Source organism: Brachionichthys hirsutus, chromosome 18, assembly GCF_040956055.1.
Source record: "Brachionichthys hirsutus isolate HB-005 chromosome 18, CSIRO-AGI_Bhir_v1, whole genome shotgun sequence".
Classification (NCBI taxonomy): Eukaryota; Metazoa; Chordata; class Actinopteri; order Lophiiformes; family Brachionichthyidae; genus Brachionichthys; species Brachionichthys hirsutus.
Window position 1 is genome coordinate 10,963,037 of NC_090914.1, and position 15,616 is coordinate 10,978,652.

General features: G+C 43.9%; 1 protein-coding gene and 1 long non-coding RNA gene across 2 annotated transcripts; both read right to left on the reverse strand.

The window, feature by feature from the left end:
* Window positions 1-5,661: 5,661 nt before the first annotated feature.
* LOC137907898 (uncharacterized) lies at window positions 5,662-7,581 on the reverse strand. Its single transcript, XR_011105939.1, has 2 exons — window positions 7,441-7,581; window positions 5,662-6,511 (listed from the first exon to the last, which is right to left on the reverse strand). It is a non-coding gene; the product is annotated as an uncharacterized lncRNA (long non-coding RNA).
* Window positions 7,582-7,954: 373 nt separating this feature from the next.
* eapp (e2f-associated phosphoprotein) lies at window positions 7,955-10,613 on the reverse strand. Its single transcript, XM_068752192.1, has 6 exons — window positions 10,521-10,613; window positions 9,777-9,958; window positions 9,572-9,682; window positions 9,340-9,454; window positions 9,129-9,257; window positions 7,955-8,879 (listed from the first exon to the last, which is right to left on the reverse strand). Exons 1-6 carry the CDS (start codon window positions 10,598-10,600, stop codon window positions 8,585-8,587), a joined length of 912 nt encoding a protein of 303 aa, XP_068608293.1. The 5' UTR covers window positions 10,601-10,613; the 3' UTR covers window positions 7,955-8,584.
* Window positions 10,614-15,616: the final 5,003 nt, after the last annotated feature.

Here is a 15,616-nt window from a genome sequence, read left to right on the forward strand (position 1 = left end):
GCGTCCCGCCACCCTGTGATGAAGCCGTAACGGCGTGTTTCCCATGTGTTTCGTGTCCCTGGCTGTCCAAGTCTTTCATAGCGACTTCTCTGTGTGTGTTGACTATATGCAGTATATACTGAGCTACCGTAGCTGTTTTTGTCCTTTGTCTTCTCTGTGCTCGCTCTAGTGTGGGGGAGGGACGTGGGTGGGGTTTAGATCGGACTGGGGCGGGGTCCAGATGATTGACATTCCGAAACTGACGCCCCTCTTCCTGTCTTGCCCCGCCTCTTTCTCCGTCACCCTCTTTCTGCAGTCTTAGTGAAACCAGTGGAGGTTTGTGGAATTTTCGTGTTCGGTGGCCTTTGCAAAAAAACAAAAGGAAAAAACGCGTTTGCTGAGTCCACCTTTCGTTTCCGTTGCTTCCTTTTTGTCTTTGTAAAACCTCTTTTTTTGTTCGGTTCCCGAACCCTTCTCTCTCTTTCTCTCTGCTATTGCTTTTCGCTGTTGTGTAGTCTTATACAAACCTCTTTATCTTGCTGTCCTTTCTCTCAGAGATTAAAAAAAAAAGATTCTTTAACTAGCTCAAAGGTTTAAGGAGCCATGTTTTTTGCCACTAAGGAATTCTGGGAATTGCAGTTTCCAGCTCAAAGAATCGAACAGCTGCTAAATATTTTCATGATGTAGAATTAAATTGCAGTAAAGTGGGGGAGCCTAACGGAGCATTTTAGATGTAGTGCTGAAAAAACCACAAAAGCCAGTTGTGAAACATTTCCCAGAGTCCCTTGGGGCTACTTGTGTGCATTGGGTGTATTTCATTGGTTCCCACCAAACTTGTTGACTTCCTGCGCAAACTTCTCCCACGGGACAAACAAAGATACACAAGTGGATCAGAGGGGGAGACAAAAATCACAGCATTATTTCAGGACATGTAATAAAAAATGGTTTTAAAGATTTCTAAAGAAATTAAAAGAAGAAAAAAACATTTCGCACTATAAATCTATTTTTATAGGTGTTTTGGAAAATTGAACTGCATGTTTAGTAAGTTTGTCCGATACATTTCACGTGATTGATCCCTCGTTTACTTGTTTTGTTTTAATGTTTTTCCGTACGGTTGTTTTTGTGGGGTTTTTTTTTAAGCGACGGAGGCCTGATGGAAGAATAGAGTCTGAATCGTCAAGGCCCCCCAGGCCTCTGATGCCCCCGTCATATCAGGAAAACCAATCTGTAGCATCCGTGCTTTCCAGGATCAATGTATTGTTATGTCAGCTAACACGTTAGCCAACAAAGAAAACAATAAGTTCTGAAACTGAAGAATTTCTTTTTTTTTTCAATAAGAGGAATGTCATTTGTCGGTGGGTTGAATGTTAAATTCAGCCATTCATGGAGCATTTTGTTTCCACGCTCCTCTGAATTTGAGCATTTTCTACTTTTGGTGGTTTTGCGTGAAAGTTCGGGGTTCGGGCACAACAAGTGGCAGGGCCCCCCTGGTTTGTTTAAAAAAAAAAAAAGGAGGCGGGGACGTGGGACACAACTCAGACAAAACCAGGAAATACACCCACATGTAACAAAAACAGCCAGTCTAAGCTGTTTCAATGTTCTTTCTGTGTTTTATGTCGAAAAATGAAAATGTTGCTGTTGATTTTAAAATCGTAAAAACCTTAAATCACAGCTGCTGTCAAAACTGCATAGTGTTTAAGAATTACAAATTGAGAACTCACTTCATTTACCTGTGACAAAACTGTGTCTGTGTTTTTAACTATTTCTTGTACAATTATACAGATTCTTTTATGAGGAACTTGGTGCCAAGTAGCTGAAATACGGGAGAGAGGGATTCTCTTATTATCAATGTGAACAGTGTTATAAAATTCTAAATACAAACAAATTAAAATATTAAAAAAGAGAAAACTATGGTACATTTCTATTTGTTTTTTTCTTTCTCCTTGCAGAAGAGGGAAAACGCACGACTAACTGATGCTAACTTTGAGTGCCTGGCTTTGTTTTTTATTATTATTAATGTTATTTTAGTCTTTTTCAGTTCATTTACAACGAATAATGCTGCAAAGTAAAACATGTACATACTTCATTTCTCTAGCAGCGGTTTCTTTATTTGACTGGGTGCTCATCCGTCCAGAGGAACGTCTCGCCACACGGTTGTCTTTCTGTAACCCGGCTTTGACCATCTTACAGGTGCCATATTCAGAATAAACGTTTCTCTCGAATTTGCTAGCAGGTTGCATCATTTCTTCTGTCTGACACATTCAACCATCTCGCCGCCGCATCCCTCTAACCTTCCCTGTCATTTTCCCCTTCCTTCTTGATAGATGGATGGATGGATAGACCAAAGAGAAAAGAAGTGAGGAAAAAAGAGAAGAGAAGAACCAGCGAGATTAAGGTATGTTTCACGACCGATTAAATATTACTACATGCTAGGATGCTAATAGTTCCGTCAAGATACCTTTAGCTACAATTCACATTCAATGTTGAAGTGCGTCGCTCTCGTTCCACATCGTGGTCAACATTCAGTGCAAATTAACGAAACTCTAGAATTAAAACCCAGGAATGATCTAAAAGGCGACGGAACCGACGATTTGGCCCGATGAGTCCAGAACTGCATCCACCTCGTCCTCCATCTCCTGCATCCATGCATCCTCATCTCTGCCACTTTTATTACCTCAGTCTCCCTCACATTCTCGACTGGATCACGCCTCCTCCTCCTCCATGCAGTAATAAGAGCAGAGGGGTCACCCGGTTGACCCTCTGAGGCCGAGCAGCCAACTTTAAATATTTCACACTATTTTAAATGAGTGCACATGAATCATAGATCACAGGCGGCGCCGGTGTGGATGTGAGGAGGTGCTCAAACCTGGAGCTCCTTCTAATAACCTCTGGCTGTCCATCTCGGCGAGGAGGTCTGATGTGGAATTTAGATCCGACAGCGTCCGTCCACGGCGGCGTAACGAGCGGCCTTTCATCATCCCTCATGATGGATGGATGATGAAAGAAAGCGGTGGAGGATTAGCGCGCTCACGGAGGCTGATCCGCCTGATTCCAGTAATGCAGCACAAATATGTGGACAACTTGATGAAGAAGCATTTTTGGCATTGGAGTCTTGATGTGACGTTTGCGTTCTGGAGGAAAACGGAGTTCTGCCATGCTCCTGTAAGAGGTGTGGCTGTCTTCAAACCATCAACCCTGTGACTCACATGATTCTTTAGAGAATCTGCATCAGAGGAGAACTCCGTTTGGAGACGGAGACTTTGTGGTTGTTTTCATCCTGCATCATCAGATCTAAACAAGCACAGCGCAAACAGACAAACATCAGGGTGAACTGATCCGGGCGGTCTTTGATACATTCAGGGGTTTATTTGATCCTCAGCAATTTAATTCACGTCAAGTGAAATGTTTTGGACGATTATTGAGGATTGTTTGTGGATAATCCTGATTGATCTTTTGTCCTTTGTCTGTTTGTAGCAGGATTACACAGGAAGGAGAAGAAGAAGACGTTACACTGCAGTATACGTTGGGATTTTGTAAACCATTTTAATCCGGTTTGCACTGTAATTCATTATCTGATAATTACAAATCTGGGGTTTGTGCTCGACTGGGTATCTGAACAGTTTTGTCAGAGTTCACTTTTATTTAGTTTCATTAATATTTATTCCAGTTAATATCACAGAATCGTGTCTCCAGCCACAGAAAACATTCCTGAGGAGTTTTCACCACAGTGGAGCTACAGAGACATCTAGTGGACGGACTCTCAAACTACAGCTCAAATGATTTTATGACTTATCTTACTAAAGCATGTCATCAAGATCAAAATATCATGAATTTTAAAGTCACACACTTTGGGATTCTTACAATAAAATCAAAGATATCAGCTCATTCAAGGAAATTAATCAAAACTCATCCTTGACCAGGAAAACATTAGTTAAGTTCCTCCAGTTATTTGGAGCATTGGAACTGGTTCAAGATTTCTACTGAATTATTTTTCTCTCTCATAGTTTTTTTTTTTCTTCCAGAAAATTTCTTCACAAACTGAGAGTTAATCTGCTCCGAAGCAGGGCCAGCGAGCTCCAGGCTAAAGGCGGGCGTTGTGCCACGATGGTGCCCAAGTTCTCTTAGCCTGGGGCGAGCAGGTCCCCGGAGTCCAGGAGGTTCTGAGAAGGCTTTTAGCCCTGGGCTAAGAGCAGCTGCTGCATCTGAAATCTCCCGCTGTGAAGGACGCAGCGAGCGCTGGAGCTCAACATGCTTTTATGTTAAAGAACAGGAGCTTCCTGCTCATGTGGCGTTTCATCAGAGCTCGCCTCTGATCGCCAAAGATGAACTGATTTAAAATGCAAGAGCACAATCCTGCACCCAAGGCAGCTCGGTTTCCATGTGACGCTCACTTTGTTCAACCCCCCCCCCCCCTTCCTTTTCTAAGAACGATCTGTAACGGAGCTGCACCTGCTGCCTTCTCCTGGTGGGAGGACAGCAGGAACAGCTCTTCACTCACCTCCCCGATGGACACCTCCATGCATCAGGTTCCTGTGCGCAGAGCTGCAGCGGCACAGCGAGGAGCCACGCACGCGCTGCCGGTACCGATACAGGTGCTGAGCACACCGGGAGTTTCCTCGCAACCGGGGCATCCCAGAGGGAGCTGGCAGACCGATCGGGGCCGGGCCGAGCCGAGCCAGCCGTGTGGGACGGGATCCTCCGCGCGTCCGCCCGGCAGATCCCCGGTAGATCTGTCACATTCCCACAATGCAGCTGAACGGGCCGACATTAACGCGCAGTTTGCAGCGACAGCCGGTAATCCTGAGGTCATCGGAGCATCAAGATATTCATTCATTCACGTTAGTCCCGTGTTGCGCACGCGCGCCCCCAAACACTATCCCGTGTTCACAGCATCACTACTAGTCAGTGGAACCTTAAGGTTAGTGACTTGCTGGTTAAAATACAGCTTCAGGTCTTCCTAACGAGCCCCTGATTGTCTCTGTGTGCAAAGAACTCGCGTTGATATCCCCGTGCGTAAAGATGTCTCAGTCAGCCTCACGCGCTTCCTGCTTTTACCGGAGACAGCGAAACAAACCGTTTATCTTTGCGCGCCTCCAACTCTCATTCGGTGAAGTTTATCTTATTTCCTGGTTTACTCGACCTTTTGATTACATTTTCTGATCTGGTCATTTACATATTGTTTGCGCGTGTAAATAGGGGCGTGGACTGGGCGGGGTTGGCTACTCCAATATGCGCGCCCGATTCCACGTTGATTGGGATGTATGAAGGAAATTTGCTTGGATTCATTTCATGCCTGCGCAGTTTCATCCATCTGGATGTACTTGTGCGTGCCACGTTTCAGCAGGAAATCCACGCAAGTCTTGATCCACGAGGCCCCAGATCGCATTTCCTTCCAGAAGACACGCCCAGTGCACTGATAATAGTGTGCGTTATAGCGATTGCAGTATTTACAGCACGTTCCCTTTACTCAGGTTCAGATGACGAAACGAGGAAACACCACCATCTAGTGCATTAATGTGGTAATGACAGAAAACATTTGTCACTTATCTTGTACTTAAGATCTCAATGGAAGCATGATTCCAAAGATAAATGCTTTGGCTGGGGTCACTTCTCGGTCCCAAACGGCTTTAAACTCCTCAGAAGAACCTGCTGCAACCGCGGTGCCGAGAATGAAGCAACATCTACACCAGTTCCTTTAATAACCATTCAAATAAACCTATTCAGTAAATATTACCGACAGTAAAGACAGTATTTAAGGCATCAAATTGTATGCGTCTCTGGCAACTCCATACGATGTTTTTATCTTTCATGACTATTCCATGATGTATTGTCCAATGCTGACATTTATTACAGTTTGTTTACTTTGAAGCTCCTACAAAAATGGTGAAAGTTGAAAATGGCTGAACAGAATTTAGTCGCCGCTTTGATCCTGTCCAGAATGATTTAGTCCCATCGCCACCGGCTCCTTATCCTGCGTGGAACTCTGACAACGGCGGTTTGAAATAAAAATGAAAGATCTCACACTCACACAACACACAATCATTCAAATAATTAATCTATTTTTACAACAGTGTGGTGTAGTTGAATTAAGATTAAAAACAAATCGAAAACAAGCACCTCCTCTGGTCATCACCTCCAAGCCAGACATTGTTCCCGATCCAAATGATTTCAATGAAGGAGAAACAGTTCCGGGGAAAAAACATCCTCCAACATAACCTCGAGATTAGAATAATGTTCGGAGCTTCGACCTTTGATACCAACTCCGCTTTGAAAAAGAACAGAGACGTTCTGCCTCGACCCAGTTGGGAGAACCCCCCCCCCCTCCCCCCCTTCAAGCCGAGGAGATGGCGAGCACACAGGGTCGGCAGACGTGTGGACGGCGGGATGTGAAGCCAGAGACCAGCGGAGCCAGGGGGGGTCTGGACAGATCATTGAGCCATTTCAAAATAGTGCAGAATAGCCATGATGTGCTGCGGCATGAAGACGTAGCCGGTGTAAATAGCCATCCCAGCCACGGAGATCAGCAGGGAGTCTGAGGAGGCGTTAAGGAGGAACTTCTGAGGGAGCAGACACATTCTTGGTACATCTATGTCACTAACACGATTCTGTTTGCTATTAAAATCCGGATTTCACTGCTTCAGACTTGGTTTTATTTTCCCATGACCGCAGCGACAATAAATTTAATGCATATCGACTTCCCTCCGTTTCATTTCCACGAGTTGTACCTTTGAGAATTTATCAGACATTCCGTTTATGAAGGATTATTCGTGCATTTTTAAGGTATCATCGAAATAAGACATCATTCAAACATGTAAATCATGTTTGTCTTAGCATCTATAGTATTTCAAAAGTGATGAGCGCTCATCGGGAAAACTCGCAGCGGTGTCCCCGACGGGACACAAAGTGATGGTGACACCAGCCGTAGGAAGAGTGTACATCCCAAAATAATCCCAAAGAGTGTAAACATTAACAGCAATCAGATCATCTTCTTTCATTTAAAACGCAAAAAGAGGTGACGTAACTCGGCTATAAACTAGCATATGTTAGCCACTTGATCGAATCCTGAAGCGGCTTGTTAGGTTAGCCTTGACGCCGCCCAAGCCCCGATCTCATGATAAACTGTTATATTTCTTTTAAATCTACATTATTGTTCTGAGCACCTTCGTCATCAGTAAATACAAACATAATCTTTGTTTTAACAAACACGCTTCAGACGAGCACAGCAGCGGCTAGCTGCTGAATTTTCTCGTGTTTAACAATTCTCCACGTAGAGCTACACACACCTATACGTAACAAATTTTGACATTATGCTCTAATAAAACAGATAATGTTCATCAATTCGGCACGTATTTAAAACTACAAATGATTAATTATCAGAAATTACATCTTTATACATATCTGGCTTACAATTAGCATATCCATTAGCTCGCTTGTTGACCGGATATTTCGCATAAAGGATACTAAACACGGTCCTCTCCCAGGGCTCCAGCATGTAGAGCGCCGTCACGAGAAGATACTGGTAGTAAATCCAGGATAACTGCTTCCAACAGTCACCCAGGGCCATCTTTGCAACTTCTCAAGAAGACACTTATTTCTTCTTCCTCACTGCTTTCCTTGTTTCCTCTCTGCGTGATACTTCGTCGGGCGTTTCCTGGTAGCGCGCGACGTTCGAGCATAAGATGCTCCTTTACAGCCAATCACAACACGCGTTTGAGTTTACGCTTCTGACGTAATCCGGAAGTTCCAAGGTTATTTCTTATTAAATTATTGTATAAATGTACTCAAAATAAGTGGAATATTATTCGAAACAGATACGATATACATATGGGCGGATTATCTCATCTAACATATTGAATAATTAACATAAATTAATGGGGGGTGAGACACAAGTTTTGTAATTTAATGGATTTCCTAAGGTTTTATTTTATTTTTAAACCATTAAATGTAGTGAATGGTTGACAATGCTGAAACTTCTGAGTAAAGTCAGAAACAAATGAGGGACACCTGATTACTATTTACTGAGAATATAGTTAAATATCACATCCTATTAGATTAAAAAAAGGAAAATGATCAAGTTGCTGCTGAAAAAGCACTGAGTTTATTTGCTGCTATAAATTATTCCGCCCACCACTTACTCTGGTAACAGGTTAAAAAGTAAAGTAACCCTCAACAGTTTACTTGAAATCTCTCTATTTAGCATTCATAGGAGTAAATAAGCACTGAATTTAACCTGCATATAAAGCAAGGTGTCCAAGTATAGAGGCCATTTATAAAAGCTAAACAATGGATTTAGAAGGAAGTATCAACCCAGAATATTTAACAAAAATGAAAGAGTATAAGAAGTGTGGCGACAAAAGGCCTCCATATTCCTTCTCAGGCCTCAGAACTGAAAATATTGTGCAGCTCTGTCCCATCCGATATACAAGCAGCATCAGCAGCAAATCCCATTAAAAAAAACATTACGCCTTTCTGACGCTCCAACGCTATTCACTCAAGTGAATCAACGTGGATGATCGATGAACTCAGGACAGTCTTACACTTTCCTTTCCCTCCTTCCGGATGCTAGCTGTGAGGCGAAGCACCCGAGGCGAGCTTGCTCCTCTCCTCAGCAGTGGCTGGCCAGGATGTTAAAGAAGTGGTAAACCTCGTCTTTATCAAACACGGCCACCTCGGTGGAGCACTCCGAGCACCGGACGGGACGGTAAACTTCATCTGCATCCATCCCGGCCGGCGCCGTACGCGGGGCCTCGTCCAGAGGCGTCTCCGTTTTCTGTCCCCTCCTCCTCTTCCTGTTCCTCTGCTTCCTCTCCTCCTGGGTTTTGTACCGTAACACCTCATCTCTCTCCACCGTGCAGTTCATGACAAACATGGCTCGATACTGCGTCCGATACTTGTCATGCCTGATTGGATACAACGAAAGATAAGCCGTCTCGGTGAACATGTCGGATTAAGAGAAGTAATCTTCTTCTCTGACAAAGATTGATTCATTTCAGGCTTAGAAGGATCCTTTCATTTTTTGAACACATGTTTAGATGATAAAATAAAAATAAACACAATCCACGTTTTCCAAAGTGATGTCTTAAATCATGATGGTTGGTCAAACCAATCCACCCAAACTCAAAGATAATACGTTTCTACTGAAGTCTCACCTTTGACAGTCCAGACAGAGCGTCGTCATGCAGGCAGGACAGTTTAGGATGGCATCACTTTTGGGTAAATCGTGCGACTGACGAGGCCGTGACTGAGACGATGCTACGCTTCGTTTCCTGCAGCTATACCTGCAGAGGATGATAAGATGATAAAAAGAGAGCAGGGAGGGGGGAAAAGGCGAAAGACATTTTAAATGTGTGTGTTTCTTACAGCCTCCTCCTGTTATCCACCCAAGCTTGGTCCCTGTCGTCCTCGTTTGGGTCATACAGCAGCTCATCATTGGTTGGAATGGTCCGCTGTCTCCGCTTCCGGTCGGTGGAGTTACCTGCAGAAGAAGAACATGATCAGGATTAATTTCTTTCACTGATCATCATAAACACAAAGTAAAGGCGTAATCATTCACACTGTTCAATTGATGCGACAGTGGATCTTTGAGATTGACCTGGTTTGTCTTCCTCCTCCGAGTCGGAGTCGAAGTACACTTCATCATACATCTGGGAGTTTGGAAAAACAGGACCAGTGCCAGCATCTGCTCCAGGGCTTTCTGACGTTTCTACAACAGGAAAAAGCAAACAGACACCAGGCAGGTATTGTGAGGGATTAACCCTGGTTTTAAAAAAAAGATGGACATGTCTGGTTGGACTAACCTGCTAGCGTTGGCCCCCAGGTTCCCTCCATGCTCTTAATCGTGGAGCTGAGCTCTGCCTCCATCTCCTTCTCGAACTCATCCCCGCTGGAAGACTCGCTCTCCCCCGTTAGGTATTCTCTGATCAGCTTCTTCTTCTGCTCCGGGGTCCCGTTCAGCAGCACGTCCAATTCATCTTCAGAACTAAAACAGTGAGAGACAATATAGTGCTGCTTCAAGAAACAAATCACACAACGCTGTGTGGGAACATCTTTCAAGATGGTTTCTCATTTTAATGACAGAGCCACAAACTGAGGAACCAAAAGTAGCAATTGTAAATAATTCAATTTAGCCTAAATGGCTGTTACAATTTCAAGTTTGAAAATATGATTTCTGGCCTTTAAAGAAAAATAAATTGCTACTTTCCAGTCACTATTCTCAATGCAACTGCAGACTTAAACATAAGTTTTAAAGCGTGAAACTACCATTACCTCCTGCTAAATATCACTGTACACATTCTTTTTGCTGCTTTTGTTCTCTCCGCACCTCTTATTTATTACTTCCTTGCGAATAAAATCTTAAATTGAAAACAAACGGATAATAGTGCAGCTTTTAATATGTTGATTAAACGCATTTTAATGCGTAAAAGTTGCAAGCCTAGCGGTGTTGGTGTGTTTACATATTAGCATGCTGCTAGCTAACTCGTTTGCTGGTTCATTAAAAAGCTACGCAGCTTTTAAAACAAAACGTGATGAAGACCTCCCACCTGCTGACAGCTCGCTCTTCATCACTCGGCTCGTCGATCTCGTACGAGTCGAATTCCTCCGCTTTTGTCAATTTGTTCATTTCGATTATTTCATATCACGAGGCGCTAGCTAATTAGCAACAAGCGCCAGCTTCCTCCGCGTCTTCTTCTGTGGTGTCATTAAAGGGAAGCGGGTAAACATATGGTGGAATCACTATCCCCATCTATCGGTGGAGGGGCGAACGACGCCAACACTAATCACATCATTAAATCTTTAAACGTTTATATTTCTATGAAGATATTTGCATAAATATACTATTCTGCTTTCTATCTTTCAACAAATCAGTTTAAAATAAAATTGTATTTGCTGATGGTCCATATATCACGCTAATAAAATACTATTTTATCCATACATTTAATTTTATATTTTATACATTACTTCCATAACTGTCTTAAAAATGTCTTCAGTCACACTGAATATCGAACAAGATAACAGAAGTAATGCTTTATAAAGCTTCTGTAAAGCTGTTACAGTGAAGTACCACTAGGTGACGCCAACAGATCGACTATCTCTGACATCCGGCCACACCTGAGTGTCAGGGGAGCTGAATGTCCACTTGAAAGCCAAGTCCAATTAATATGTATAATATATATTTATGTACATATTTATGTAATTATCCTATGAAAAAAACCCACAAGTTAAACAATGGATGGATGCAGATTCCAGTTTGTCTCCACCTGCGTGAACATGATGTTTCTTCCTCTTGCAGAATGCAGGTTAGGTGTTTTTCCAGGCTGCACCTTGAAAGCTTTGAATTAAAGCGGTGTGTCTTTAAATGTGTGCGCTCTGCTCGGCCGTGTTTGCGTGTTTACTTCCTCCTCTGTTTTTGTTTCACTGTGTGTTGCTGGTTGTATACCTTCTTCTGGGAGTTTGTCCTTCCGTGTTTCTTTCTGTTGGCGTCACCGAGTGTCAGAGCGTGTGTTTGCGTGTTTGTTTGCGTGTTTGCGTGTGCAGCCACCGGGTGACATTTTCCATTCCAGGTGTGACATCTTGGTTCCATCTCAGCCTCTTCCCCGACACACACCAACAACTCCTTTCTGATTTTCTCTTTGCACCCCCTGTGACACACACACATACACACAGCAGAGACAGACCACCTCTGTCTCAGCTCTGCTGCTCGACAAGCTAATTTAGTCAATTACACACAGGTGTGATGCTAATTTCCCCGAACTGGCAGCCAGCTCCTGGAGGAGGTAAAAATAACGAAATTACACCCATCTGTCCTCCTGCCAGCAGGCGGGCTCTCCCAGTGGGTATCTGCTCCTCCGCCATCACAAAACACACACCGGAGGGAAAAAACACACACTGCTGATAATGGCGAGGAGGACAATGGATCATGTGTGTGTTGGTGTGGAGGTATCCACGCTGCAGCCACCGCTTCTTTCTGCCACTCTTTGTTTGAGGCTTTCAATGGATTTTCAGCGATACGCAGCAATTTCCCCACAGAGAAGAAAAAGCAGACTTTTTGTGGAGGGGTAATTATGTGAAGCTGTTTTCTGAGGCAGCGGGGTTGGACGTGTCGCCGGTAGATGTTGTGAGCATGTGAGAGTAGGAGAATTTTTCAGACCTCAAACAGAGTCCTTCAGATGGCGAAGGAAGGCATCGTTGGAACGGCTGCAGCATCATGCGTGTGCATGAAGTTTCCTTTAATAGACAGATGCATGCTGTAAACTCACACACCCTCACTTAAAGCTAACAGTGTTAGCATGTATCTGTCCAAAGAAAGGCTAACGGACAAGAAGAGGTGGAACCGGATTAGATTTTGGAGGTCAAAGGTCACCGGGACCTTCTAAAACCCATTTTCAGTCACTACTTTGAGATACGGAATCTAATCCTGACAAACATCGACACAAACGTGATGACATTTTACTTCCCCCCCAAAAAGCCAAAGGTCAAACGCGCCACGTCGATGTAATCTCCTGCAAAACTACTTTTCTGGCCATTAGTCAATTTCATAACTTGGGATCAGAGGGGTCGACGCCGACCAAATTTCACAAGACGACACCTTGTGAATTGGTGGGATGCATGGACAATCCGAGCCGGTGGGAAGGCTTGGGTTGACGACACACGAGATGAATCCGCTACAGAATTTGAGGCTTCTTTATTTTGAACGCAGACGGAGTTCCATGAATACATCACGTCACTTTTCAATAAGGATTTGTTCCAGAAATAAAATGTCACAACTCCTACATCCTGCTCCGCTCGGTAAAAAACAGTCTGAGCGTCATTATCCCGGTGATCTCCGGGTCGTCTGCGCGTCACCCATCTGGACCCGGGCAATCTAAATATGATTGGAGAGGATTTCAGCACCGAGGCTTCTGCGATCCTGTGGACACATGTCTCTGAGGTTTTCCCACCCTGCCAAGAAAAATAAATTGGTCCTCGCACATAACCTCCTTATTTACATTCCCGCCATCACGCCGTCCCCGTTTCCTACGGAGCATGTGTGAGATTAAATGTTAGATTATTCTAAATTCTCACATAGATGTGCCTGTCAGTCAGTCTGTCACGCAGCAGCGTGATGAGGCGCCCCGCTGAGACTCGACACGCCAACAAATGAGGGTTCAGACTCACGGCGGAGGTAGGATATGACAGTTAGCGCACCTCACACAGCGGAGCAAACGCAATCTATACTTACAAGCATCTACTGATTGAATACGTGCAAGAAAATAGACATGGATGCAAACATATTAGCTGCATTGGTAAATGAGCCTTGTCCTCGCTGATCTGATGTCATATACATGCCAGGCCAGCAGAGGGCGGTGTATACCATATCAAGATCAACGCCACAGGATGGGGTCAACGGTGAAATCTACATTGGAGAATAAATCTGCAAAAGCTGACAGTCTGACGTTTTTGTTGTTTGTTCACCGACGTGAATAAGATGAGTCGCGTTTTGCCCGTTTACACCGCGACGGCACGGTGGCGTTTTAAAATGCTCTGGACCCCTAAAATAAAAATAAAAACAACTTTTAAATTCTAGGATTGCTCTCAGATTTAATTATTTGCAGCGTGTTTGCTAACAGGTTCAGTTTTTATGCTACTGCTGTAGTCACTTCTGAATGCAGTGCCCCAGGTGGACGGAAAGCGTCACTGCAGGCTGGAATAATCGACCTGGGGTTTACCTGCAGCAACTTTTTGTCCTTCACTCACAAATGAGTGTTTTCATTTCTTCATCGCTGCTTGTCCACCTCACTGAAGTCTTCTCAGTCCATAAATGCATTGATAATCACGTGATCAATAAATGATAAGCCACAGAAAAAGGTCTTCATCGTTCAGACCATTCTGTCTTTCATGTTCCCTTTCAGCCGCCTTCTATTGATCCTTTCATCGCTTCACTTCTTCCAAACCAACCAATCGCTGTGCCCGGATTAGCATGTGACCGGGAGGCGGGACAGAGGAGAGGCAAGGAACGAACAACCGAAAGAAAAGGAGGCGACGAGGGAGACAAAAGTCCAGCTGTGAGATGAACGTGAGGAAGAATGGAACGGATCTCATCCGTTTCTTTAGATGGGGGGCTTCCACAACGCAGGCGGGGTCATTACCATGTAAATCACCCACGGAGGCGTGCGTGCATTCAGCGGCGTGTTGCACAAACACAAACACCGGTACCGGTACACGCCGCCTCTGATTGGCTGCTGCTCGGCGAAGCTGGCTCCAGCCTGCTATTTGGATGAAGTTGGTTATTTATTGGGAGATGAAATTAAGTTAATTGCTTATTGATATTTTAATTAAGTCTCTTTCTCGGCGGGTGTTTGAGTGACTTTTTGGAGTATTTATTGGTATTTGAATGAAGTTTTATTTGGTTGTAGACTCAGTGGGAGAGCAGCTGAAAGGCCATACACACAGCAGGTGGCCCAAACACACACACACACACACACACACCTACACACCTACACACACACTTATGTGTCATAATAACACATATTTTCTATCTATCTAATGATCTGGTAGAAAATGAACAGATGAATCCAGAAACTTCCAAACAAATGCGGAGAAAACGGAGGAACTTTTAAATATTTAAAATAACTTTTAAACAATTTAATAATAATACAAAATCTCTTTTACACTTAGTGTCAAATTTATGGACACTAATTGAAACTAAACTAAAAACAGTCGCTTTAAATGCTGCTGATCAATTAATGTCTGAATTCTGAATTCACACACACGGTACAAAAAGAAAGGACGATAATAATGAGATGTTGGTGCTGGTTTGATGGGCTGCCGACACCTCAAGGCCACAAGACAATGTTCTCACAGTTCCTGACCTGTGTGCGTGTGCGTGTGTGTGCGTGTGCAAGCCCCCGGGTTGGTGTACATAAAGGCATAAAGGAGATTGTCGTTTTGTAAAGACATTTGATTGACACCTCAATCCAATTAAAGAGAGAGAGGCCTTTTGTGTGTGTGTGTGTGTGTTGTGTGTGTGTGTGTGTGTGAGTGTGTGTGTGTCATAAATGGAATAATGTCTCAGCAGGACAGAAAACACATTAAGTTTCCTTTGGTGCCATGATGTAAAGCTTTGAGTATATTTTGTCTTATTCAAGCTCTGCATTGATGACATCACAACAAGCCATCCCATAATGCACTGCATTAACACACAAACACGGCATTTCCCGTGTTTGTCATCAGGTCAGCGACAGCTCACTCAGGCAGAAACACACACACACACACACACACAGGCCAAGTCCAGACCAGCCATGATTGTTAAACGTGTGCAGACATGTTAACGTAGTAAAGACGATCAGGTGAGATTATTTATCAGCTATTGATCAATCATTAATGCCTTTGAAGCTAATTTAGCAGCGCTGCAGGAGTTCCTCTTTTCTCCCCACTGCACCGTGTCCTCCCCCCTGACTCCCTCCTGCTCTCCATTTCCTCCTTCCTCCTCTCTTCAACCCCCCCGGCTGTTTGAGAGTGTTTTCATCGATATCAAGGCCTCGCTATCAAATGTGACTGCTACTACTCTAATTCACCCCGAGAACACACACACTCGAATGAGCATCCATATCCACACGCAAACGCACATTCTTGCTTTAAAGCACATAAAACACACACA

Coding starts and splice junctions, on each gene's coding strand:
- eapp (XM_068752192.1), bottom strand. CDS start 10,600: ATGAACAAATTGACAAAAGCGGAGGAATTCGACTCGTACGAGATCGAC. Junction 9,959..10,520: donor GAAGAGCGAGCTGTCAGCAG/GTGGGAGGTCTT, acceptor TCACTGTTTTAG/TTCTGAAGATGAATTGGACG. Junction 9,683..9,776: donor CTGGGGGCCAACGCTAGCAG/GTTAGTCCAACC, acceptor TTCCTGTTGTAG/AAACGTCAGAAAGCCCTGGA.